The sequence below is a fragment of the Ranitomeya variabilis genome, chromosome 4 (assembly GCF_051348905.1).
Source record: "Ranitomeya variabilis isolate aRanVar5 chromosome 4, aRanVar5.hap1, whole genome shotgun sequence".
NCBI lineage: Eukaryota > Metazoa > Chordata > Amphibia > Anura > Dendrobatidae > Ranitomeya > Ranitomeya variabilis.
Window position 1 is genome coordinate 338,495,362 of NC_135235.1, and position 24,701 is coordinate 338,520,062.

General features: G+C 44.5%; 1 protein-coding gene across 3 annotated transcripts in view; it reads right to left on the reverse strand.

The window, feature by feature from the left end:
- IZUMO2 (IZUMO family member 2) overlaps positions 1-24,701 on the reverse strand; it is a 75,113-nt gene that overhangs the window by 2,830 nt on the left and 47,582 nt on the right. For 2 of the 3 annotated variants that reach the window (XM_077257523.1, XM_077257522.1), the window contains 4 exons: positions 21,683-21,769; positions 14,969-14,989; positions 4,193-4,285; positions 1,830-1,950 (listed from right to left, as the gene is read on the reverse strand). In XM_077257523.1, coding sequence (XP_077113638.1) covers positions 1,830-1,950; positions 4,193-4,285; positions 14,969-14,989; positions 21,683-21,769 — 322 coding nt within the window. The remainder of the gene's footprint in view (positions 1-1,829; positions 1,951-4,192; positions 4,286-14,968; positions 14,990-21,682; positions 21,770-24,701) is intronic. The other variant, XM_077257524.1, reaches the window with a different exon arrangement.

Consider the following 24,701-nt stretch of genomic DNA (forward strand, 5'->3'; position numbering starts at 1 on the left):
GCATTATATTCTATGGGGCTGTGCTGCATTATATTCTATGGGGCTGTGCGGCATTATATTCTATGGGGCTGTGCTGCATTATATTCTATGGGGCTGTGCTGCATTGTACAGTATGGAGCGTCGTGTGTGGCCATATTTTTTTGTTCATAATTATTGTTAACGAAACATTGTGATCAGAAGTGCTAAATGGGTGTGGTTGGGGCGTGGCTAGTTGTGAAATGGGTGTGGCCTAAAATTTGCCAGCAAAACATCCCCAAACAATCACACTGCCACCACATTTTACTCTTGGTCTGATGTTCCTTTTGTGAAATTATGTGTTATATCTACAACAGATGCAATGTGACATACACCTTGCAAAAAGTTCAACTTTTGTCTTGTCAGTCCACAAAGTATTCTACCAAAAGTGTTGAGGATCATCAAGATGTCTTCTGGCAAAACTGAGACAAGCCTTTATGCTCTTATTGCTCAGCAGTGGTTTTCATCTTGGATCTCTGCCATGCAGGCCATTTTTGGTCAGTCTCTTTCTTATGGTGGAGTTATGACCACTGACCTTAATTGAGGCAAGTGAAGCCTGCAGTTCTTTGCATGTTGTTGTGGAGTCTTTTGTGACCTCTTGGATGAGTTGTCGCTGCTTTCCCGTGAAGGTTCACCACTGTTCCATGTTTTCACCATTTGTGGATATTGGTTCTCACTGTGATTCACTGAAGTCCCAAAGCTTTAGGGATGGCTTTATAACCTTTTCCAGACTGATAGATCTCAATTACTTTGTTTCTCATTCGTTCCAGAAATTCTTTGGATCGCAGCATGATGTCTAGCTTTTGAGGTTCTTTTGGTCTACTTCACTTTGTCAAGCAGGTCCTATTTAAATGATTTCTTGATTGTGAACAGGTGTGGCAATAATCAGGCCTGCCTGTAGCTAGGAAATTTTTACTCCACTTTCCAAAGACGTGATAAACCACAGTTAATTTATGTTTTAAAGGGGGGAAATCACTTTTTCCACCCAGGGCCCTGTAGGGTTGGATTTCGTTTTCACTTAATAATAAAGACATTTATTTAAAAACTTCATTTTGTGATTACTTGTGTTATCTTTGCCTAATACTTAAATTTGATTGGTGATCTGAAACATTTAATGTGACAAAGATCCAATATAATAGGAAATCAGGAAGGGGCAGACTCTTTTTCACACAACTGTAAATTTCCAATCCTAGTGCTAATCACTACAGATGTGAGATCTCACTGTCCTAAACCAGACCAACAGGTGATATAATCCCAGATACTATACAAGTGCTTAGTGTCTATATTGGAGGTTACTCTTCAACAGTCTCCATGTTCCAGTTAATCTAACATAGCCAGCTCTTGTTGCAGAATATATAGCACTCAGCATTGGTGACTCCTACCATAACTATTAACAGAAAATAGGTAAAAATTGTGAAAGTGGTTGTCTGTCTCCTCAGAAAAATATAGTATTTTACTTGGTGGTTATTCAGATGAATATCCTTCCCTGAAATACGTAGACAGTTGATCTAGGGCTTCTGACCATTCTGGCTTACACAGGGGGTATGATATTCCTTATTCTATTACAGCATATTGGTAGTTATATAATAAAGTAAAAAACGTTTTTTTTTAAATAGCATCAATCCCTATTTCTTCCATTAAGAATACAGAAATTAAATTAAACCAATCAGTAAATGCTGTAAAGAGAAAAAACTCTTATGGCTATCTCAATGGAAAAATAAAAATTTGAAAAAAAAAACAACTACAAAGTGAAAGAGAAGCTAGATGAGTTAAGGTCAGCATATAATTCAATGGAGATAACGGGGAACACTCACAGGAGGCTCATTATAATCAGTAGAATAAAAGCTAAAATTGCAGCGTTGTATAATCCATTCGACAACATGGCTGACTTCGCTTCTTCCTCTTCCAACTCTAGTGCAATCCTTTGTTTATCCTCTTTAAAAAAGAATGAACACAGAGGTTAAAATATAATATTGTATCGTCCAGGTTTATTTCTTAATCATCCAGTATGTCTTTTAGAAGCATGGACGTGTCAAAGAAGCCACTATATACAGGATACACATATGAAAATCTCTTACAGAAACCTCTGGACTACATGGAAGGTGGTCATTATATTACCCAGTAACTCGTGGTAAATCAATGTGCATAGAATAATCCCAGACCTGAATCTTTTATAGTTCACGCATTTATGTAAATATTATTTTACCTATTACATATCGTCTACTGTATTGTACAAAGCACAGTTCATGTTGCACATAAGGCAGCACCGAAACATAGAAATAGAGGAGAAAATGAGAATGCAGGGAGCCATGGCAGGAGGGGACCTGCTGAAGGCCACCATCGTGGTCCTCCTCTGAAACCCAAACTACATCCTGAGCTTCAAAGGAAACTGTAATTTATACTGCTAGGTGCAGGACAATTTTAGGAACAGGCAAATATAGTAATGGGGTGGTGCAGCCATCAGATTCCAGATAAAGCTCAGAAAGTGGTCTGTGATCGCTCCATCCCGGCGCTGGGTACAACAGGCAGATAGCTGCCGCTGTTAGTAACTACCTGCCTGTGGTTTTTTTTTTTTTACTATGTGTCAAAAAGTCAGAGACAACCCCTCAAATGCAAAGATGACCACCTTTCTCAGAGTTACCTCCCAGAACTATAGAGAATCAAAGGCAATAGAGTCCAGTGAAATGATTCCTATAATTATAGTAACTGCAATGCGTTTTGGAGTCAAAATGACTCCTTTATCAGGCATCTCTTACAGATCAATGAAGTGGGTATATATAGACCTAAAAAATAGAAAGTGGAGTAAGGAATCAGAATTACTTAAAAAAAAAAAAACGAAATAGTAAATAAATGTAAGAACCTTGTCTTATGAAAGCAATTAGGCCTATAATATGGCGTAAATTGCTTTGAACAGATGTAAAATATTTGTGTAAAAATGTTTCCACTTTTGATGATTTCACACCAGTTTCAACCTATCTGTACCAACATAGATGGAGCTCGGGTAGCTTGGAATTGCAAAGCCACAGCACATGTGCCTGATTCATTAAAGGGGATATCCAGGACTTTGTAAAAAAAAAATGTCCCTAAACATTAATAGGCAGATAGTTGCTAACTACCTGCCTGTTGTGATTGGTGCCGTTCTTCACTGGCACAGAGCGGTCACAGACCGCTCCTGCTGGTGATTCAGCGGCCTCTGCTGACGACACAACAGAGCAGCAGCTTCATGCTCTGCTGACAGGGTGAGACTGCAAACTTCATGCTGATTGACAGCCAGCTCCCTACTGCCTAACTGCAGGGAGCTGGCTTTCAATCAGCATGACGTCGGCAGTCACTCTTCATCTACAGAGTAGTCCAGAAGGAGGTCTCCTAACATGTCACTTGAGGTGGAAGCGTATGATCTCTCTGTTAACTGTCTTGATAGAATTAAAGACAGGAGAAAAATAGAAAGAAAGGAGAGAGTAATTTCCCCCTATTACCAGAGGTATTCCACCCAAGTACTGACCCACTATCAATCCTGCTTTGCTTCCAGGACCATCAGTAATCAGTGGAGTGTCCAAAAGATATCTTATACAGAGGGAGCAAACTGTGTAGTTCATGTCAGATAGGTGTCAATTGTGGCACTGATTGAAGTTCCATGTGGGGAAAAAAAAAATCTCTCTTTCTTCACCAGAGGTCCCCCATCCAATTGATGACCAAGTCTAACCTTGTTGAGCTTCTCAGGTCAAGCATATCCAGGGTGGAGTTCCCAAAGAATAGTTTATACAACAAAAACACCCATGTTGGATAGACATAGGTTGTAGCTTTGGGCACACACCACTGGATAGACACTCCTGATTCATTAGGAAGCAGGCGCCTCTTCATAAGTCAGGAGCATATGACTACTATATGCCCTTTGTCAAAACAGGTGAGAAAATCACAGATCTTGATGAATCAAGGCCTCAAACCAGTATTTGAATATGAAAGATCATTTTCTTTTGGCAATTTCAGTTTTTCCGGGGAACCTATCACTTGTCTTGAACTCCCCAATCTTCACTTTGGTTGGGACTGAATGAAGTGGCATGATCGTGTTTTGTCACTGTAGACATGGCTATGGGACTGACAGCCAGTCTATAAATTAGAAATCATTTACTTTGTGCACAAATAAATTCAAATAAATGAAAAATAAATGAAATCTTACTAAAATGCAAGCCCATGCAAACCGAACGACTTAAGCAGGATGGCTTCACTGTAACACAGTTGGTGCAACTGAACACATCTATCTTCAGCCAATCTGTGGAGGTAAAATGACAGTGGAATATAATGTGTATCATGTGTCCCCAACAATGCATCACATAGTTAATCCTATCCAGTCGGGGAGGACTCAGGTTTTAGTTCAAGGGAATCTGTCAGCAGGTTTTTGCTATGTAATCATAGAGCAGTATAATGTAGGGGCAGAGACCCTGATTGCAGCGATTTATCACTTACTGGTCAGCATGCTGTCATTTTAATAAAATCACTGATTTATCTTCTGCAGATCTAGAAGCTCTCTGAATGCTCAGCTCTTCATAACCCAGCCCACTTCACTGATAGTGGTGTACACTGTGCATAGGCAGAAAACTGCTGAACAGCTGTGGGGATGGCATTATGCAGAGTAAAAAGACAACATGGTATGAGACAACTAGTCCTCCTGACAGCAATGCTCAGAGTGACTGTGTGTTTCCTGCCCCGAACCTGTAACCTTATATATGCCTATTGGCTATGGGATGGTAAGTTTGGTTCAGAAGACCTACAGTATTGCAAGCATTGCGGTCCATTTATGGACAGTAAAATACAGCTCTCTGGATCCAGCCTTAAACATTACATTGAATCAGGAAAAATACCAGCAATAATGTCCAGTAGGGTCTGGTCCTCAAAACTCAGTTGAATGAGAAAATTACATTTGAAAAGTAAAAATTTACAGCAAACATTCTGCAAATGTGATGTTCAAGCCTCGTCTTGGTAACTGCAATAGTGCCACCATCCGCAGCTGGCAATCTACCCGTAAGTCATCTCTCTAATAATCTTTTTACACATAGGAATATAGAATTGGAAAGTGGGCATCCTGCATGCCTAGAGAAAAGAAGGTTCCATGATCGTCAGCACCACCACAGCTTAGATTTCTGCAGACTGGACAAGGATCCAGGGAACACCATATGTGTAGGTCAAAAGGAATATTGGGCGAATAGCATCTGCCTCATGGGGGTTTTGTCTTCATCCGGATCAAAACATATTAGGATTATTGATTGAACTCAATGGATCTGTCTCTTTTTTTCAACCTTAATAACGAGTAGTCACTTCAGCAAGTAACATACTTGCCATGATCAGTATAAGGCAGACATTGTTGTCCACAATATCTTTGTCACGGGGACAGCCAGGAGACCGGCAGCGTCTGATTGCTCCTACTCCGGCTCTGAGAAGAAGCACTTTTCCTTCATTTTAATAGTGTTTATTCCTTTTGGCAGAACAGGGGTTAATCGGCCATGTTGGAAATCCCTGTGCTCACAGCTGAGCTCAGTTAGCAATTTCTTTCCCCTTTATAATATGGGCTTTGTTGCAAATCCTTTTCAGTGCTAGCATTGGCTGCATGGCTAACAGAGGGAGAGGAGTACATATGAGAAGGGAGTTGGAGGAGTTATCTGTGACTGTTACATGGTTTGTATGCGTGGTAATTCCCTATCCTTCTCTATTTTGGCTTATTTCCCTACCTTCACACCCCAGTGTATTCCTCTGTTATATGTAAGTGAATATTTTATAAGCCTGGAGTTTTCTGTTAACCCTTGTTTGTGTTTCTTTGTTTGCTGAGTTGGTGTACTACAGTACACAGTAGTGCCCCTCTTCCCTGGGTGGGGAAGAGAACAGATGGAGGGCTATCTCAGGAGATAAGGCAAGGGTTGAGACCCAGCATCTTCACCTTCAGAAGTATCCTGGGAAATAGGACGAGCTAGGGCACCCCTAGTGTTAGGAACAGGGAAGGAGCTCCTGGTCCCGGGTCACCCAACAGCTGTCATGACATTTTTTTTTACTTAAATGCATTTGTTTGAGACGAAAAATATTTTTTGCAGCTGGGTTTCATTAAAAATGTTGCACTGTTTTGCATTTACAGTCTTAGTTTTCCTACACATTCAACTTTAATGTGGTCTGTGAGCTCAGAAAAAGACAGAAAGATAAAATATAAACATATTACAACAGCTATAGAGGGCAATGAGGCAAATTTAATAAAACCAAATACCAAAACTTCGTTTTAGTCTCAAACACAGAGACTTTATGCATATTTCAGGTAGACAAACCCTCTTTTTCATGGATAACAATTTATCTCAAATTATTTACTGACCAATAGTGTTGAGCGATACCTTCTGATATCCAGAAGTATCGGTATCTGATTGGATCGGCCAATATCCAAAAAATATCGGATATCGCCGATACCCGATACCAATGCAAGTCAATGGGACACAAATATCGAAATGTAAATAAGCCCTTTCTGTCCTTCTACATCCTGTTCCGGAGGGGGGGGGGGGGGAGTGTGGGCGGTGCGTGGGCAGACACTGTGCGTGTCTGTGTGGGCAGGGTCTACGCGTGCCTGCAGGGGGTCTGTGCGTGCCTGCCGGGGGTCTGTGCGGGCTGCCGGGGGTCTGTGCGGGTCTGCCGGGGTTCTGTACGGGACTGAAGGGGGTCTGTGCGGACCTGCAGGGGGTCTGTGCGGGCCTGCCGGGGCTCTGTGCGGGCCTGCCGGGGCTCTGTGCGGGCCTGCCGGGGCTCTGTGCGGGCATGCCGGGGCTCTGTGCGGGCCTGCCGGGGCTCTGTGCGGGCCTGCCGGGGCTCTGTGCGGGTCTGCCGGGGCTCTGTGCGGGTCTGCCGGGGCTCTGTGCGGGCCTGCCGGGGCCCTGTGTGGGCTGCCGGGGCCCTGTGTGGGCTGCCGGGGCTCTGTGCGGGCTGCCGGGGCTCTGTGCGGGCTGCCGGGGCTCTGTGCGGGCTGCCGGGGGTCTGTGCGTGTGTGCAGGCATCGTCCGATGGGGCTACAAGTCCCATCGGACGATGCCTGCTACAGTGACAGTGATTGACACATTAGCCAATGATGGGACAGTAGTAGTCCCATACTGCATACTACATACATACATACATACTACATACTTACATACTTAGAAAGAAGGAATATAAACCAGCTCACCCGTGATGCAAGAACCAAACCTCGGGAGCACGGACCCACTGTGTCCAGGCGTATAAAGTCCAAAAAAGAAAAGAATGTCCAGCTTCACCGAGTCCGTAAAAAAGAGTTTTCATGATTAAGGGAGCTTAGTCTCCAGAAACGCGTTGAGATTCTTACCCATATGGTTGTGCTGAAGTCTGTATCCTCCATGTTTAAAGTTTGTGAATAAAGAAAACTCTTTTTTACGGACTCGGTGAAGCTGGACATTCTTTTCTTTTTTATACTTACATACTACATACATACTACATACTATATACATACATACTACATACATACATACATACTGTACATACTACATACAATACATTCATACATTACACACAATACATACATATAGACATACAGTACATTAAACATAGATTACATATATATATTGGACTTATAGTCCCATCGGACGATGCCTGCACACATGCACAGAGCCCCGGCAGGCACGCACAGACCCCGGCAGCCCGCACAGACCCCCGGCAGGCATGTACAGTCCCCTGGCAGGCCCGCACAGACCCCCCACGGTCACGCACAGACCCCACCCGCACACACACACGCGGTCTCCGCACACGCACCACCCACACTCCATTATAGTGCATCATTGCACTATGAGAACTTCCGATTCCGATATCCGATATCGCAAAAGTATCGGAACTCTGTATCGGAATTCTGATACAGCGAATATCGGCCGATACCCGATATTTGCAGTATCGGAATGCTCAACACTACTGACCAACTTTCTTGATCTAAAAGGTTGGGTACAAAGGGCAGAAAAAATGTTTACATTTGAGGGTGAGTTTTAACATTCTGGTTGGAGATTGATTTTAAATAGGGATGGGCAAACCCGAACTGGAAAGCTCAGGGTTTATACTGGTCATCTAGTGTCCGGTACCGAACCCCGAACACTGACTTTTTACTGTATGTCCGGTTTCCTGTTCGAGTTCGTCAGTTTAATAAAGCTTGTTGAAAGGCTTCAGCACAGCCAGTCAACATGCTTTTAGACTGTGGGCACTTCTGGAGCCATCACAGCCATGCTAAGTATTGTCATGGCTGTGATTGGCCAGCGCAGCACGTGACCCAGCCTATTGTGCCTTTCCCAGTTTAACATATGTGTAAGTATATATATATATACAGTTCCCCCATACTGTTGTCAATGTATATTTTAATCTTGCTGAATGTACATAAGTAAAGTATTTATTATTCCTGTGGCTGCATGGTATGCAGGGAAAGCACAGTGTTGGGAATACACCACTAGATGGGGCATTTTAGTGTAAATAATTTTCTGTAGGAGGGGTCACTGTGATAAGGGTAGGGGAGCTTCCTGGTTGGAGGCAGAAGGGCATGAGCGACCATAGAGCTCGAGTGGGCTGTTAGCCCCAGCAACACAATTACCCGGGGCGGACTGGCCCAGGTGGCAAAGGGGCAAGTGCCCCCCAGGCTGGTCCCCCCAGCAGCAGTTGCGGGCCGGTCCCCCGGCAGCAGTTGCGGGACGCCCGGCCTTTTGCTGCCTAGAGGAAGGCTAGTGGCACTGTACTAACGTGTACAAATGCCGGGCGGCCATCCCTGTGTTGTAGACACGCCCACTCTTCTGCACACTGTGTGGGCGTGTCTTCTGATCTCACCTCAGCAGCGCGCTGGCCAGGATGCTTCCTGTGACCTGTCATCCTCCGGTATGAGACAGAGCAGCTTCAGAGAAGAGGTCAGCAGGGGGGCCGGGGCAAGAGGTCAGGGACAGGGCCGGATCCTGGTCGGAGGCTCTGAAACACGGTGTGAGGATTTATTGCACCAGTGTGAACTTTCATGCAGCTCAGGTCGATCTGTCAGTGGGAGTCATAGACTCCAGCGTCACCCGATCTGCAGGAAAGTTCAAACTGCAGCAATAACTCCCAGTCAGGGTCAGACCCCAGTATATAGAGTCATCCTGCACTGACTGCTCCTGAGCCTGGCTCCAGAACATTATATGTCACATATAATTCCATACATTATAATGTGAGGTCTGCAGCCAGTTTCTGGTGTGATCAGTGCATATAACACTGCAGGCGTGTGCTCATAGTATAGGACATTACTACACAGATTAGTGTATGACTGGTGTGTAATATACCAGTGGTGGTGAACCTATGGCACGCATGCCAGAGGAGGCACACAGAGCCCTCCCGGTGGGCACGTGCGCCATCTCAGCACTATCGCTGCCACCACTCTTCCCTTGCGCCAATGCCGCGGCCACTCTCCTCTGCTCCTAACTCCCCCATCAGGCCACGCGCCGTTCCATCAGTCTGCGCACGGGCTGAGGATGAGGATAGCGTGCGGGCTGAGAAGAGTGGTGGCGGCACTATTGCCAAGATGGCGCCCGTGCCCACAGGTAGGACTGATAGATGAAGAGACCAGATCAGCGTTGGAACGGGCAGAGGTAAGTTGATTTTTTTTTTAATGTGAGGCCATTATACTATATGCAACATCACATGGGACCATTATACTGTATGCAGCATCATGTGGGGCCATTATACTGTATGCAGCATCATGTGTGGCCATTATACTGTATGGAGCACTGTGTGTCCATTATACAGTATTAAGCATCAAGTGGGGCCATTATACAGTATGGATCTGGCCATTATACAGTATGGATCATCATCTGGTTCCATTATACAGTATGGAACACTGTGTGGCCTTTATACAGTATGGAGCATCACGTGGGGCCATTATACAGTATGGAGCATCACGTGGGGCCATTATTCAGTATAGAGCATCATCTGGTTCCATTTTACAGTATGGAGCATCATGTGGGGCTAGTATACAGTATGGAGCACAATGTGTGGCCATTATACAGTATGGAGCTTCATGTGGGGCCATTATACAGTATGGAGCATCATGTGGGACCATTATACAGTATTGAGCACTATGTGTGGCCATTATACAGTACGGAATACAGTATGGAGCATCATGTGTGGCCATTATACAGTATGGAGCACTATGTGGGGCCATTATACAGAATAGAGCATCATTTGGGACCACAATACTGTGTCAAGCACTATGTGGGGCCATACTTCTGTATGGAAGGCAATGCAGAGCCCCGTTATGCTGTATAGAGCACTATGTGAGGCCCATTACACTGTATGGAGGACTATGTGGAACCATTACACGGTATGGAGGACATTTTGTGCAGATTATACTGTATGGAAAGCTGTCTTGGGTTTACCTTTGGAAAATCACACTGTGATGAGGTCATCATTCTTTGTTATTCTATAGTATAGACGCTATAGGGCGCTAATGTAGGAGTTGTCTTTCTAATATACAACCTCAGTATTGCGGTTAAATTGCCGTGTTGGCACTTTGTGATAAATAAGTGGGTTTTAGATTGCAGTTTGGGCACTCGGTCTCTAAAAGCTTCGCCATCACTGTAATATACTGTGTTACAGACATCCAGACATCATTTCATGTCTATACAACATTTATACCTAAAGCACTAATTGGTTGCTGGTATAAAATAGAAGTGACAAAAACTTGTATTAAAAATATAATTTTTTTTTTCAATATTAAAATGATTTGAAACAGGAAATGGTACTGAAAGAAAACTGAGGCAAATTAACTCATATAATTTAGAATTTTAGCAGCATAGATATACGATATAGCAGCATGAGTCTAAATAGTATCTATTGCCCAAAACCTTGGCTAAAATACATTAATATGTAGGACGTGTGCCTATATATAGGGGATATGTGAGGGCTCATACTATATAGGGGCTCATACTGAATATAGGGGGCTATTTGGGGCTCATACTGTATATAGAGAGGCCATGTGAGGGCTCATACGAAACATAGAGGGACATGTGGGGGCTCACATTATTTTTTAAGTGTCTATGAGGCGGCTCATACTGTATATAGAGGGCTATATGAGGACTCACACTAAATATAAGGATCTATGTGAGGGCTCATACTGTATATAGGGGGAACCTGTTGAGCTCACACTCCATATAAGGGGCCATGTGACAGCTCATGCTGCAGATAAAGAAGTTATGTGGAGGCTCATACCTCATATGGCGGGCTGTGTGTGGACTCATACTGTATATACGGGAGATGTCAGTATACTTAAAGGGAACCTGTCACCAGGTTATTACCATATAACCTATGACCACCACCTTTCAGCCCCATGTGACAGTGTTCTAATGCTGTGTATATGACACCCTGTGACGTAAAAAAATAGGTTTTATTATACTCACCTACTGGGCAGTCCGGTCCGATGGACGCCGCTGGTCTTGTGCCTCCTCTCATCTTGCGATGGTGTTCTCCTTCCCTCCTTCGTTTGGGTGATGCATCCTATGTCATCCACACAGTGTTCCCCATTGTGCTCCTGCTGTGCAGGCGCGCTTCTGTCTGCCCTGCTGAGGGCACAGCACAGTACTACTGTATAATGCTCATGCGTCAGCGCTCTTTGGCCTTTGCCCGCACATGCGCAGAACTTTGCTCTGCCCTGAGCAGAATTAATTTCAGCTTATTGGTTTGGCCTCCACGACAGTCATGGTCTGTCACGTGGCCCCTCTGAGAAATTATATTTGATGTGTATACAGATGATATGTCACTGATATATCATATACCAGTCACATATTATCTTGTATCCATATTTATAAATGTAACCAGGTCCACTACACAGGTTATAATTGTATGTCAATTATATTCTGCTTTAGGGTATGTGTCCACGGGCTGGATTACATCCGGATTAGCTGCAGATTGAAAGCTGCGTACAACCGCAGCGTTCAACCCGCAGCGTCCAGATGCTACAGCATAGTGGAGGGGATTTCATGAAATTCTGTCTCCACTATGCGTGTGAACACATATCCGGCGGCCCTGCGTTTATGGACATGCGGCGCGTCTTTTTAGAGCAAGGCATGTCCGTTCACCTTGCGGTGATAATCCGTCTCCGCAAGGTAAAACACAGGGCCCTATGTATGGGGTGCGGTGATTCCGGATGTGTGCAATGAACACATCCGGAATCATCGCTCGTACAGAAGGGGGCGGCGCTTTGGGTGGAGCGGGTTTTCCACTCAATCCGGACCGTGGACACGCACCCTAAAAGAATCCTCCTGTGTGTAATGACTCTATATAATATAGGAGTTTCACTTTTTGTATCGAAGAAATTAAATAAATTCACTTTTTGATGATATTGTAATTTTGTGAGAAGCTCCTGTATATGACCTGTCAGTCTTTTTACAATGTAAGTCTACGGATCCTCATTTTGAGCCTGGTTCTCATGCTCCATAGACTTATATTGTAAAAGCCACTTATGGGTCACAGAGCACAGTGTGACCCATAGAGTCTGTATAGCCCTCAGGTGACTTAGAAGATGAGCGATGCTGTATACTGGAGAAGACTGCGATCTGTGAGTCCAATAACATACTGACACGGCACTAAACTAACATTTAGGCTATGTGCACACGTCAGGATTTTCTGCAGAATTTTCCTGAACAAAACTGGACTTGTTCTGCAGGAAATCCGCTTTCGTGTTTTTTTTTTGGCGTTTTTTTCGGAGCTTTCCCAATGCATTATATAGTGGTAAAAACGCGAAAAATCCTCAAAATTAATGAACATGCTGCGTTTTTTACTGCGATGCGCTTTTTTCGTGGAAAAAAAATGCAACATATGCACAAACTGCGGATGCATATGTATGCGTTTTTTAAGAGTCTTTATCGTGTTTTTATAGGGGAAAAAAAGTGAAAAATCCTGAACTTGTGCACATAGCCTTAAACAGATTTAAAGAAAAAAGTTAATGACTGCTTCTTAAGGTGGACTGTTTTGTTTGTTTTACAATGGAGGTGAGTATTTATAAATCAATTCTATGAGGACAAAATGCAATTTCCAAGCCACACACTTATTTTTTCCAACACTGTTTCCTGGGCTCTAGATGATTTTCTGCAGTGACTCTGTGTGATGGCACGCTACTGAATCATGATAGAGCACTGTACACACGCTCACAATTCCCTGGAATTGCCAGCGTAATGCTCACAAGCAGACTAGAGTCTGAGACAACTCTCTGAGTAGCTCACTGAGAGAAGTGGATGAGAATCTAGTCAGCATTTGACCACAACTATCCCATCATTACTCCGACTTTATCTTTTTAAACCCTTGTAACCTCTACTTCCTTTTAAAATCAGCCAGAGGTAAACACAATAAGGCCGGTTTCACATGTCAGTGGCTCCGGTACGTGAGGTGACAGTTTCCTCACGTACCGGAGACACTGACACACGTAGACACATTAAAATCAATGTGTCTCTGCACATGTCAGCGTGTTTTCGCGGACCGTGTGTCCGTTTGGAAAACACAGAGACATGTCAGTGTTCGTGGGAGCGCACTGATTACACGGACCCATTAAAGTCATGTTTTCCGTGTGCAGTCCGTGTGCCGTGCTGGAGACAGCGCTTACAGTAAGCGCTGTCCCCCCCCGCATGGTGCTGAAGGCTTAATTCATCTCTTCTCCCTCGCAGCGTTCGCCGGAGAGAAGAGATGAAAGATCAATTTTTTCGTTAAAAATAAACTTTGGTGGTGTCCTCCCATCCCCGCCCGGCCCTTTGCAGATGCAGAGAAATACTCACCTAGCTCCCGTGATGTCTCCTCTCTCCTCTCCGCGCCGCTGCTTCTCCTGCATGAGCGGTCACGTGGTGCCGCCCATTACAGTGATGAATATGCGGCTCCACCTCCCATAGGGGTGGAGCTGCATATTCATGACTGTAATGGGCGGCACCACGTGACCGCTCATACAGGAGAAGCTGCGGGGCGGAGAGCAAGCGTCGAGGGAGGCGGGTGAGTATTTTAATGCCGGCGGCCGGGCGCACAGGGGGTGGGAACAGGGATCTTTATTTTAAACACGGGGAAAAGAAAAAAAAGGATTTTTCATATCTTCTCTCCAGCGAACGCTGCTGGAGAGAAGATATGAATGGCGGCTTCAGCACCAGATGCAGGGGACAGCGCTTATCTCTAGCGCTGTCTCCTGCATGGTCCGTGTGGTACCCAGTCAGCACACGGGTGGCACACGTGTGCCACACGGATGGCCTACGTGAGCTCACAGACACGGATAACTCCGGTACCGATTTTTCCGGTACCGGAATTATCTGGACGTTTGAGACTGGCCTAAGGATGGGCCGCTGCTAATGGGCCACTGCTGTGTACTTGCCCCCCAGGCCAAAATTTGCCAGCCAGCCCCTGCAGTTACCCCATAACGTTCGTAAGATTAGTGCCCAGTCATCCAGGACCCTATTATCCACTTGGCCAAAGCCAGACAAGCGTCAGCAGCTTCTGGACGGAAGCTTAATTTAACAGTAGACACAGCAGGAAAGACGGGAAGGTCGCTCACCATGTGGCAGATGTTTGCGTGTGCTGATGCCCTCAAAACCTGTGCAAAACGGCTGAGGAAACCCCCACTTAAGGCAAGGAATCTGGACAGGAAGGACGCTGAAATGCTGTATGATACGGTAGGACCCGGGCTTGAGCCGTGTGAGGAGGAGTCCAATCCATGGCAGTAATAAAATGTGCAGTACGTGGTAGTAATAAAACGTGCGGTGCGTGGCAGTAATAAAACGTGCGGTGCGTGGCATTAATAAAATGTGCAGTACGTGGCAGTAATAAAATGTGCAGTGCGTGGCAGTAATAAAATCTGCAGCGCGTGGCAGTAATAAAACGTGCAGTACATGGTAGTAATAAACACTGTTTCTACATTTTTATAGATTATAAACTAAAGGTAAAGAGAAGGCTAAACACTCACCACACTGAGTGGGTGAACAGGCTGCGAAGGAAAAGAAAAACATGACAATTACCAGAGTGTCATACTAAACTATAAAACATGAAAAAGATTGAGCACCAATAATTTTCAGATTTAATGACGGATTTAAAGATTTCACAACTCATTTTGTAAAGAATCCTATTGTCCACCTATCTCAAATAAATACTCATTTACAAGTCACAAACATGGTTTAACTTCATGTTCAGTCTGCTATGAAACTCTTTATCCCAGTCTTCATAAATAGGTACTGTAGGATAGTGCATATATACATAGCATAAATAGTGCACATACATATAATAGGATTTTGCAATTTGCTGCTTATTAAAATGTTCAGGCATTTTTTTACCTTTACTGCTTGTTTCCTTAGAGACTGACCATCTCTTGTAGCAGAACATGCTCATTGCTGCCAGGATCTTTTGATCTTTTCTATTGATCTTGTAAGCACTGTTTAGCATCATGTCAGGATCCCTGGAGTGACTGTACCTCCTAAACCAGCTTCAGTGTACTGCTTACCAGACAGAAAGCAGTGGTGGTCGGTCTCCTAGGCAATGGGCTGTAAACAAACATTTTAATAGAGAAAACCAATTGATTACCTTTGGGGTCGTGGCACCATCTTCTGAATGTGTGGGTAAGGTACTCTTATTAATGTCTGGTCTACATTATTGTTTAATTGCTGCCATTTTTTGTGCTGGTACTTAGTGATCCGTGTCACAGCGGATCATATCTATTACAATAGATGCTAGGTTGATTTGTGTTCACTTACTACCTGCATTCCAGTACTTTTTGGTTTGGCCATTATTATTTATATCTAGCATTTGTTTGCTTAGGTCCAGGCTTTTGGTCTTTCGAAATTTATACATACTCAGTATGGTGCCATGTACTTTTTTGTTGGCTCACCATTGACACACATATATGGCTACCAGGCGTGTGTTTCTTTTTGCTTTTTTTGTTTGTTGGATTATGTATGCTATGGGGATTATATCCCTTATTTCTTATTAAGAATAAAGATTATTTTTCATTAAATTGTTCAATATACGCATTTTTTCTTTCTTATGAGTTTAAACATTTTAATAGCTCTAGATTGTCTGCAAATTTTAATAAGCAGTAAATTGCAAATACGATTGTTTTTACAAGCACTATACAACAATATCCATTTATGAAGCGGTGGATAACCCTTTAAAGGGAGGCTAAGAGTAGATGAATACTGCTGAAGCCACCAGCTTACTCCTAACACTGACTGCACTACTGAAGCCATGTACATTTTACTCTTAAGTGCTAGATGTTTCAGTGAAAACATGCTCTGTAAAGCCGTCTGACAACTATGAGTCTTGGCTGCCTAGTCGAACACAGGTCATTGGTGGCTTCTGTCACCCTGCTCCACTAGATTCAAAGGTTCTCCATGTACAGATACAAAAGGTACCTTCACACTAAGCGACTTTGCAGCGAGAACGACGACGATCCGTGACGTTGCAGCGTCCTGGATAGCGATCTCGTTGTGTTTGACACGCAGCAGCGATCTGGATCCCGCTGTGATATCGCTGGTCGGAGCTAGAAGTCCAGAACTTTATTTCACCCGCTGTCATCGCTGGATCGGCGTGTGTGATGCCGATCCAGCGATGTGTTCACTTGTAACCAAGGTAAATATCGGGTTACTAAGTGCAGGGCCGCGCTTAGTAACCCGATATTTACCCTGGTTACCATTGTAAAAGTTTAAAAAAAAAAACACTACATACTCACCACAGGGTTACGCGCTGCTGCCGAGATCTTCCTGCACTGACTGTGTCAGCGCCGGCCGTAAAGCAGAGCACAGCGGTGACGTCACTGCTGCTGCCGGCGCTGACACATTCAGTCAGTGCAGGAAGCTCTCGGCAGCAGCGCGTAACCCTGTGGACGCCGGGGGACGTGACAGACATCAGAAGGTGAGTATGTAGTGTTTTTTTTAACTTTAACAATGGTAACCAGGGTAAATATCGGGTTACTAAGCGCGGCCCTGCGCTTAGTAACCCGATGTTTACCCTGGTTACCTGGGTGCTGCAGGGGGACTTCGGCATCGTTGAAGACAGTTTCAACGATGCCGAAGTCGTTCCCGTGATCGCTGGTTGCTGGAGAGAGCTGTCTGTGTGACAGCTCCCCAGCGACCACACAACGACTTACCAAGGATCACGGCCAGGTCGTATCGCTGGTCGTGATCGTTGGTAAGTCGTTTAGTGTAACGGTACCTAAAGGGAAAACTTATCAGTCTTGGACAGCAACGAAAGGGGAACCTGCATTTGAGTAGCATAGTACCTAGCAGGCTTTTAAAAATATATTTTCTGTAAAATTTTGCAGCATTGAAAGTAAAACATAGATAGCTGTATGCAGTCAGTGTCTATTTCATGCTGCCCATCCTTCTCATGCTTGGATTTTGTTTGGAAGAATAGATCATCCCATGGTTGGGGCATCCACACAGTATGGAAGCTTTCTGCATTCGTGACATCACTAGTGGTCATGAGATGGACATGTGGGTGCAGGAGTCATTGCATAATACAGCTCTGATGAGTGTACTACAGCTGTAGTGAGCTGTGCACCCATGTGACAATCAGATGACTAGTGTCATGTCCCATGACTTGGGAATCATACAGACAGTATTATATTGTTGTTATATTCTGGGGTTTCATTGCTATGTAATATGGGTTGCCCTATTTATAAGTTTGTCCTTCCTCTTTCCCTGTCTCTCCCCCTAGCTCTGATGTCAATAGCCCTCCCTCTTCCTCATTCTGAGTATGTCAGCCATGAGTCAGAATAGACTTTTTTACCTACTGTATTTGTGCATACAGTAACTGTAAGAAATCAGCTGGAAAATAAATCTTCTGGAATCTTCATATGTGCCTCTGCAGTCGAGGTCAAGCTATCTGATAATATATCTATGTGTGAGTACTGGTTCATAGAGGCAGACTAGAAACTGTGTCTTAAGCGCCCTACACTCGAGGCACAATAACCAGATTTGATTATATTTACCAATAAAGAGGTGCCTACTCAATGACCGCGACCAGTGACCGTGAGCAATTGATACTAAAACTATATTGAAAATGTTTGTGTTGAACCCATGTTAGCCCTTTAAAGGGAACCTGACAGCTGATACAAGCCCTCTGCTCCATGGGAATCACGTATAAGGCACTGGCTGTATGATTTTGGCCATATATGTTTAATTCTGAAACACTATGGCATTTCAGAGGAAAACATAATTTAATAGCCAACGGGAACCGAGCCGCAGGTGAAACTAATTGGACATGTGGCTCTCCGGAGACCTGTCACTCCAGGGCAGCAGGCGGGGTGACGCCGCCGGGACCTGCCTGTCTGACTAGTCTCCAGTGTGGCTCGGTCCCTGGCTATTAAATTATGTTTTTCTCATTCTCTTGGACATACCTGACTGAAGTCATGCAGCCTGTATCTGATACACGGATCGGGCAGCATGTTAGGTTCCCTTTAAGGTTAAGATGAACATTTTTGTACGTTACCATATGTTATGCAACCAACCAAAAGACAGGCAGTCTATTGCTTCTCCTCATGAGCCCCACCACACTGTGCTTATGTTACTTCCAAAAGTACATATGATACCTGTGAAGAAACCAGATTGTATCTTAATTTCCCAGACAACCATGTTTTTGTAAAACCAAAAGAACTGGCTTTTTATCTGTATATTGGCTTGTGAATTTAAGTGTTTATGTCTGGTGGGTCAAGAAGACAGACTTGCCAACTGATATACTATCTAACATACCATATCTAACATGACGTCACCGCTGTGCTCTGCTTTCACTTTACGGCGGCACTCAGTCAGTGCGGGAAGCAGACGTCAAGGGACCTGAAGGACACCGGAATGTGAGTATGTACTGTTTTTTTTTTTTTTTTAATTTTACGCTGGTACCCACGGTAAACATCGGGTTACTAAGCGCGGCCCTGCGCTTAGTAACCCGATGTTTACCCTGGTTACCCGGGGCCTTCGGCATCGTTGGTCGCTGGAGAGCTGTCTGTGTGACAGCTCCCCAGCGACCACACAACGACTTTCCAACGATCACGGCCAGGTCGTATCGCTGGTCGTGTTCGTTGGAAAGTTGCAGAGTGTGACAGTACCCTAAGGGTACCGTCACACAGTACCATTTTAATCGCTACGACGGCACGATCCGTGACGTCGCAGCAATCGTATGATTATCGCTCCAGCGTCGTATACTGCGGTCACACGTTGCAATCACGGCGCTGGAGCGATGCCGAAGTCCCCGGGTAACCAGGGTAAACGTCGGGTAACTAAGCGCAGGGCCGCGCTTAGTAACCCGATGTTTACCCTGGTTACCAGGGTAAACGTTAAAAAAACAAACAGTACATACTTACATTCCGGTGTCTGTCCCCGGCGTCTCAGCTTCTCTGCACTGTGTAAGCACAGCGGCCGGAAAGCACAGCGGTGACGTCAGACGTCACCGCTGTGCTCGCTTTCTGGCTGGCCGGTGCTCACACTGCAGAGAAGCTGAGACGCCGGAGGACAGACACCGGAATGTAAGTATGTACTGTTTGGTTTTTTTTACTTTTACGCTGGTAACCACGGTAAACATCGAGTTACTAAGCGCGGCCCTGCGCTTAGTTACCCGATGTTTACCCTGGTTACAAGCGAACACATCGCTGGATCGCTGTCACACACAACGATCCAGCGATGTCAGCGGGTGATCAAGCGACGAAAGAAAGTTCCATACGATCTGCTACGACGTACGATTCTCAGCAGGGTCCCTGATCGCTGCTGCGTGTCAGACACTGCGATATCGTATGGATATCGCTAGAACGTCACGAATCGTACGGTCGTAGCGATCAAAGTGTGACTGTGTGACGGTACCCTAATGGTACCGTCACACTAAGCGACGCTGCAGCGATAGCGACAGCGATGCCGATCGCTGCAGCGTCGCTGTTTGGTCGCTGGAGAGCTGTCACACAGACCGCTCTCCAGCGACCAACGATGCCGAGGCCCCCGGGTAACCAGGGTAAACATCGGGTTGCTAAGCGCAGGGCCGCGCTTAGTAACCCGATGTTTACCCTGGTTACCAGCGTAAAAGTTAAAAAAACAAACAGTACATACTCACCAGCGCGTCCCCCAGCCTCTGCTTCCTGACGCTGACTGAGCTCCGGCCCTAACAGCACAGCGGTGACGTCACCGCTGTGCTTTCACTTTCAGTTTAGGGCCGGCGATCAGTAAGAGTCAGGAAGCAGAGGCTGGGGGACGCGCAGGTGAGCATGTACGGTTTGTTTTTTTACATTTTACGCTGGTAACCAGGGTAAACATCGGGTTACTAAGCGCGGCCCTGCGCTTAGTAACCCGATGTTTACCCTGGTTACCAGTGTAAAATATCGCTGGTATGGTTGCTTTTGCTGTCAAACACAACGATACACGGCGACCTAGCGACCAAATAATGTGCAGACCTTCTAGCAGCGACCAGCAATTTCACAGCGGGATTCTGATCGCTGCTGCGTGTCAAATACAGCGATATCGCTAGCCAGGACGCTGCAACGTCACAGATCGCTGGCGACGTTGCTTAGTGTGACGGTACCTTAAGTCTGTAATAGTGACTGTACATTGAGTGTGTTAAGCTTTGTTTATTGATGTGTGCTTATAAGCTAATAGTGCTACTTAATCCCATCACCATTATTTACCTTATCTTGATGTTGGACTGAAAGACCCTGGGTAATTCTAAAAATAGCTTACATGCCTTGGGTATAAAAAGACTCAGAGATCACATCCTGGCAGACTGAAGTAACACAGAGCTATCAGCCAGACATTCTGCAAACCACCCAACAGACAAGAGAAAGGACTGCAGCCAATTCATCATGGCACCATCACGAGGGACACTGATCTATGAATCTATAGGAAACAACCCAGGGGTTTTCGGCTCCGGTTGGAAGGACACAGATCTGATCCAGTGACCATCTCTGAACCATGGATCTGTTTGGAGAAAGCCAGGGTTGGGACCCACTGGTTCCATGAAAATGGTCAGATAAGCCAGGTGGTGACTCTTGTGTCAACTGGCTTTGGACCTTGTATGGACTCTATGGACAGTTCTTGGTCATCTCCCTATGCTTGTCATTACCCCTTTTCTGTGCGTTCATCCACAGATGGAGTAGCGACCCTGGGAGCTCTGACATCGTGTCAACTGACTTTGGACCTTGTATGGACTCTATGGACAGTTCTTGGTCATCTCCCTATGCTTGTCGTTACCCCTTCTCTGTGCGTTCATCCACAGATGAAGTAGTGACCCTGGGAGCTCTGACATCGTGTCAACTGGCTTTGGACCTTGTATGGACTCTATGGACAGTTCTTGGTCATCTCCCTATGCTTGTCGTTACCCCTTCTCTGTGCGTTCATCCACAGATGGAGTAGTGACCCTGGGAGCTCTGACATAACATCTACCATTATCTCGACGAGTCAGCGGAAGGGTGAGGCCCTCTAATGTGCACCATCTTGGGGTAATTGGTGGGAGTGTTCTGTTTGCTATTGTGTGCTGTGGTTCAATAAAGTATTGCCACACTGTTTTACCTTAACCCTGTGTTGTGTGTGTAGTGTATTGCCCACTGGGAGATAGAGCGGGCGTTCAGTGGTATGAGCCGTGGTCCATGCAGTCTTGCTAAAGACAGCCGGGCCAGCGGAGAAGAGCACCCACTGATCCCGTTTCTCCACAATACCTTTATTACGGTACGCCTGCAGACCATGCTTAAATTTCATTGTTGTATGATTTCGGAACGTTATCAAAGCATCCAGAAAATTTTGATCTAAGAAAAGAAAAGACCAATCAGATCAGTCATCAGTATACATAGAGTCAATGAAATAACCTAATAATTTAAATCAAATGTAATATAATGTACAGATTCATTTCTACATGTTCTGCATGTAGAGTAAATATGGCAGTGATTTCATAATTACAGTCTTGCACTGTACTAATATAATAGTTCCCCATGTCCCCAAGGCCTGGAGCTCCTATGTAATAATCTGCCTATTATAATAGGAGCCAATCAGGAAAGTTCCTATAGTCTGTATTTGTTGGCCTGGTAGCAGCGTTTGCTGCTCTGTGTAGATTTGCAGTTTATGCTGAGTGCTAACTGTCACGGATCCCTTCTCCGTGGTGTAACTAATTTGTCACGTGCCCTCTCTCAGCACGTGACTTGGGTTGTGCCTGCAAGGGTTAATCTATCTCCCCACTCTCAGTCCAGCATTCAACCTCTGTCCTATGCTGTAATGGGAGCATAAATCACACACCGACCCAGGCCACACACCCGCTCATACACGATGCCACCACTCATCGAACACACGGGCGATGAGTCCCGGAAATATGAATACTAATAATGTCTACCACTCATAAGGCTCACACACCTTATGCTATGGATACTTTTAGAACATTCAAGGTTCAACTTGTTAAAGTTTTATACTTTAATACAAAAAGGTTCAGTGCTTACAGTAAGAAAAGGTATAAAAATATGATAATAAAGACATCCAATTATGCAAAACAGTTTAAAAATAACAGGAGAAAACTTACAGAAATCATCTAACTGGTAGTTTGCTTTCTGCTCCCTGAGGGGGGGTGAATGGAGTTGGTGGAACACATCAGCGTCTCAGGCTGCCCTCACATGTGAACACGTTTCTCTGTATACAGCCCTAATTTATAGCTTTGGTCTGGAGGTCAGGTTTCTAGACCAGCCCCTCAGGTTAATATCATAATTGCTTGTTTTTTGATTGGATCACGGACACCCCCCCCCAATGAATATATTATTTTCTCTTGAGATCCTTTGTGTAAAAGTTCTCACAGAGATACTATCAGGCCATGATTAACATCTCTCTTCCAAGAGCTAGGAGGTGTCAAATGTTACCTCTCTTCTTGGCTTCCAGCAGGACCCCCTGGTGAGATTGGAGACAGAAGTCTAATTTTCTCAGGAAAATACATATTAACACCCGGGTGCGACCTGCAGCTTTTCAGGACAGATGTTACATTATTGCCAGTGACACAATAAATATATACACAGTTCACTGCACACACACACCATTATATATATACATATATATATATATATATATATATATATATATATATATATATATATATATACACATATTTCACCACACTAACAATGAACATTAACAAACTGATGAATATAGAGTCCAATGTTATAGCAAACATGTGACACATAGGGTAAGTTGGGGCAGCTCCAGCCTGTATGATATATTGCAGCATCTGCAAATATTATTGGAAGGATTCTCGCTTTGGATTCCTACTTATTAACCAGAAAGGAGAGTTGATTGAGTGTTTTCCAAAGGGCTCGCTCCCTCTTGTGATTAAATCAGACAAACACAATACGATTTTTATTCGGATTGCATTTGTACCAATGTAATCCTATTGTTCTGTTCTCAGTGGCGTTTTTGGATCACTATCGGACAGGAAAAAAAACAGCATGCTGCGATTGCGTGCTAAATTAGGATCACACGCACCCATAAAAGTCTATGTGTGTGTATGAAACATTGCTGTGCATTTGAGTATCACCACAGTGCAATTCCTGCAGATGCCGGCAGCAGAGGAGATGGAGAAATTCCTTTCTCAGTCTCCTCCACAGCTGTGCTCTGATCCTGTCATGCAATTCGCTGGGACCCCGGTCAGACTGTCAGACTCGAGACCACCATGTCTCATAGCCACACATTCATTTCAGTGTGTACTGCATAATTCTACATTTTCACTGCAGGAAATTGACTTTTATTTTCATTTGTCTTTCCACTAGGTAAAACAACAACCTTTGCGGCATTATCAACCCCGCATGCATTGGTTGGACACTTGGGGTTTGTATTAAGTATTTGGAGCAGAAATTTCTGCAAAATTTCTGCATCTCTTGGCAGGAAAAACTTGCGTTTTTGTTGGAAATTTTCAGAAAGTGATAAAGTGAACCAGTGCTCAATTAAAAAATGGTTGGATCTTCGCATTAGAAGGAAAACATCAATCAGGAGGGAGAAAAGGGAAATGGAGTCAGACAGGTAAAACTACATTCACTGTAATGTCTTCCGTCCTGACAAGGACAGTGTCCAAGTGTGACCTATCCCTCTATGCATTCCCTGTAATGTGGGACTCCTCAAGGGAGATGAATGTACATAAGGGAATAGATTGTGAAGGGTCTTGGGTAGTGGGAGACCTCCTAAGTTTCAAAAAGGAGAATTTGGGGGTGCTGTAGTGATATCACAGCCCCTTTATATAGCAGAATGCTGACAGAGTGCTGTGCAGCACATGGCTCAGATGACAGTGAATGTAGTTTTACCTGCCTGACTTCATTTCCCTTTTCTCCCTCCATCATGATGTTATTGCCAATCGAAAACTCCTAATGGTAAGAGCCAACAATTTTTTAATTGGGAACTGGTTCACTTATCACTTTAATGTCTGTATATGTCATCACGAGGTATTGGCTACCCATATTTAATCTTGAATATTAAAAGTTATATTTTATCTATGATATCTGATCCTGCTTACCCCTACTTAGATTGGATTCTTGTACCCCTAGTGGGCTTGGCTTATCTGGTGCAGATTTTCCCCCACTAGTTACTCTGATAGAATTGACATGCAGCACTTTTAAATCTGTACCAATTCTGCAAGTCACAAATAAGCAATGTGTGCATGAGACTTCAGGATTTTCATTCTGTTTCCTGGCATCAGGAAGCCCTTCAAATTTTATG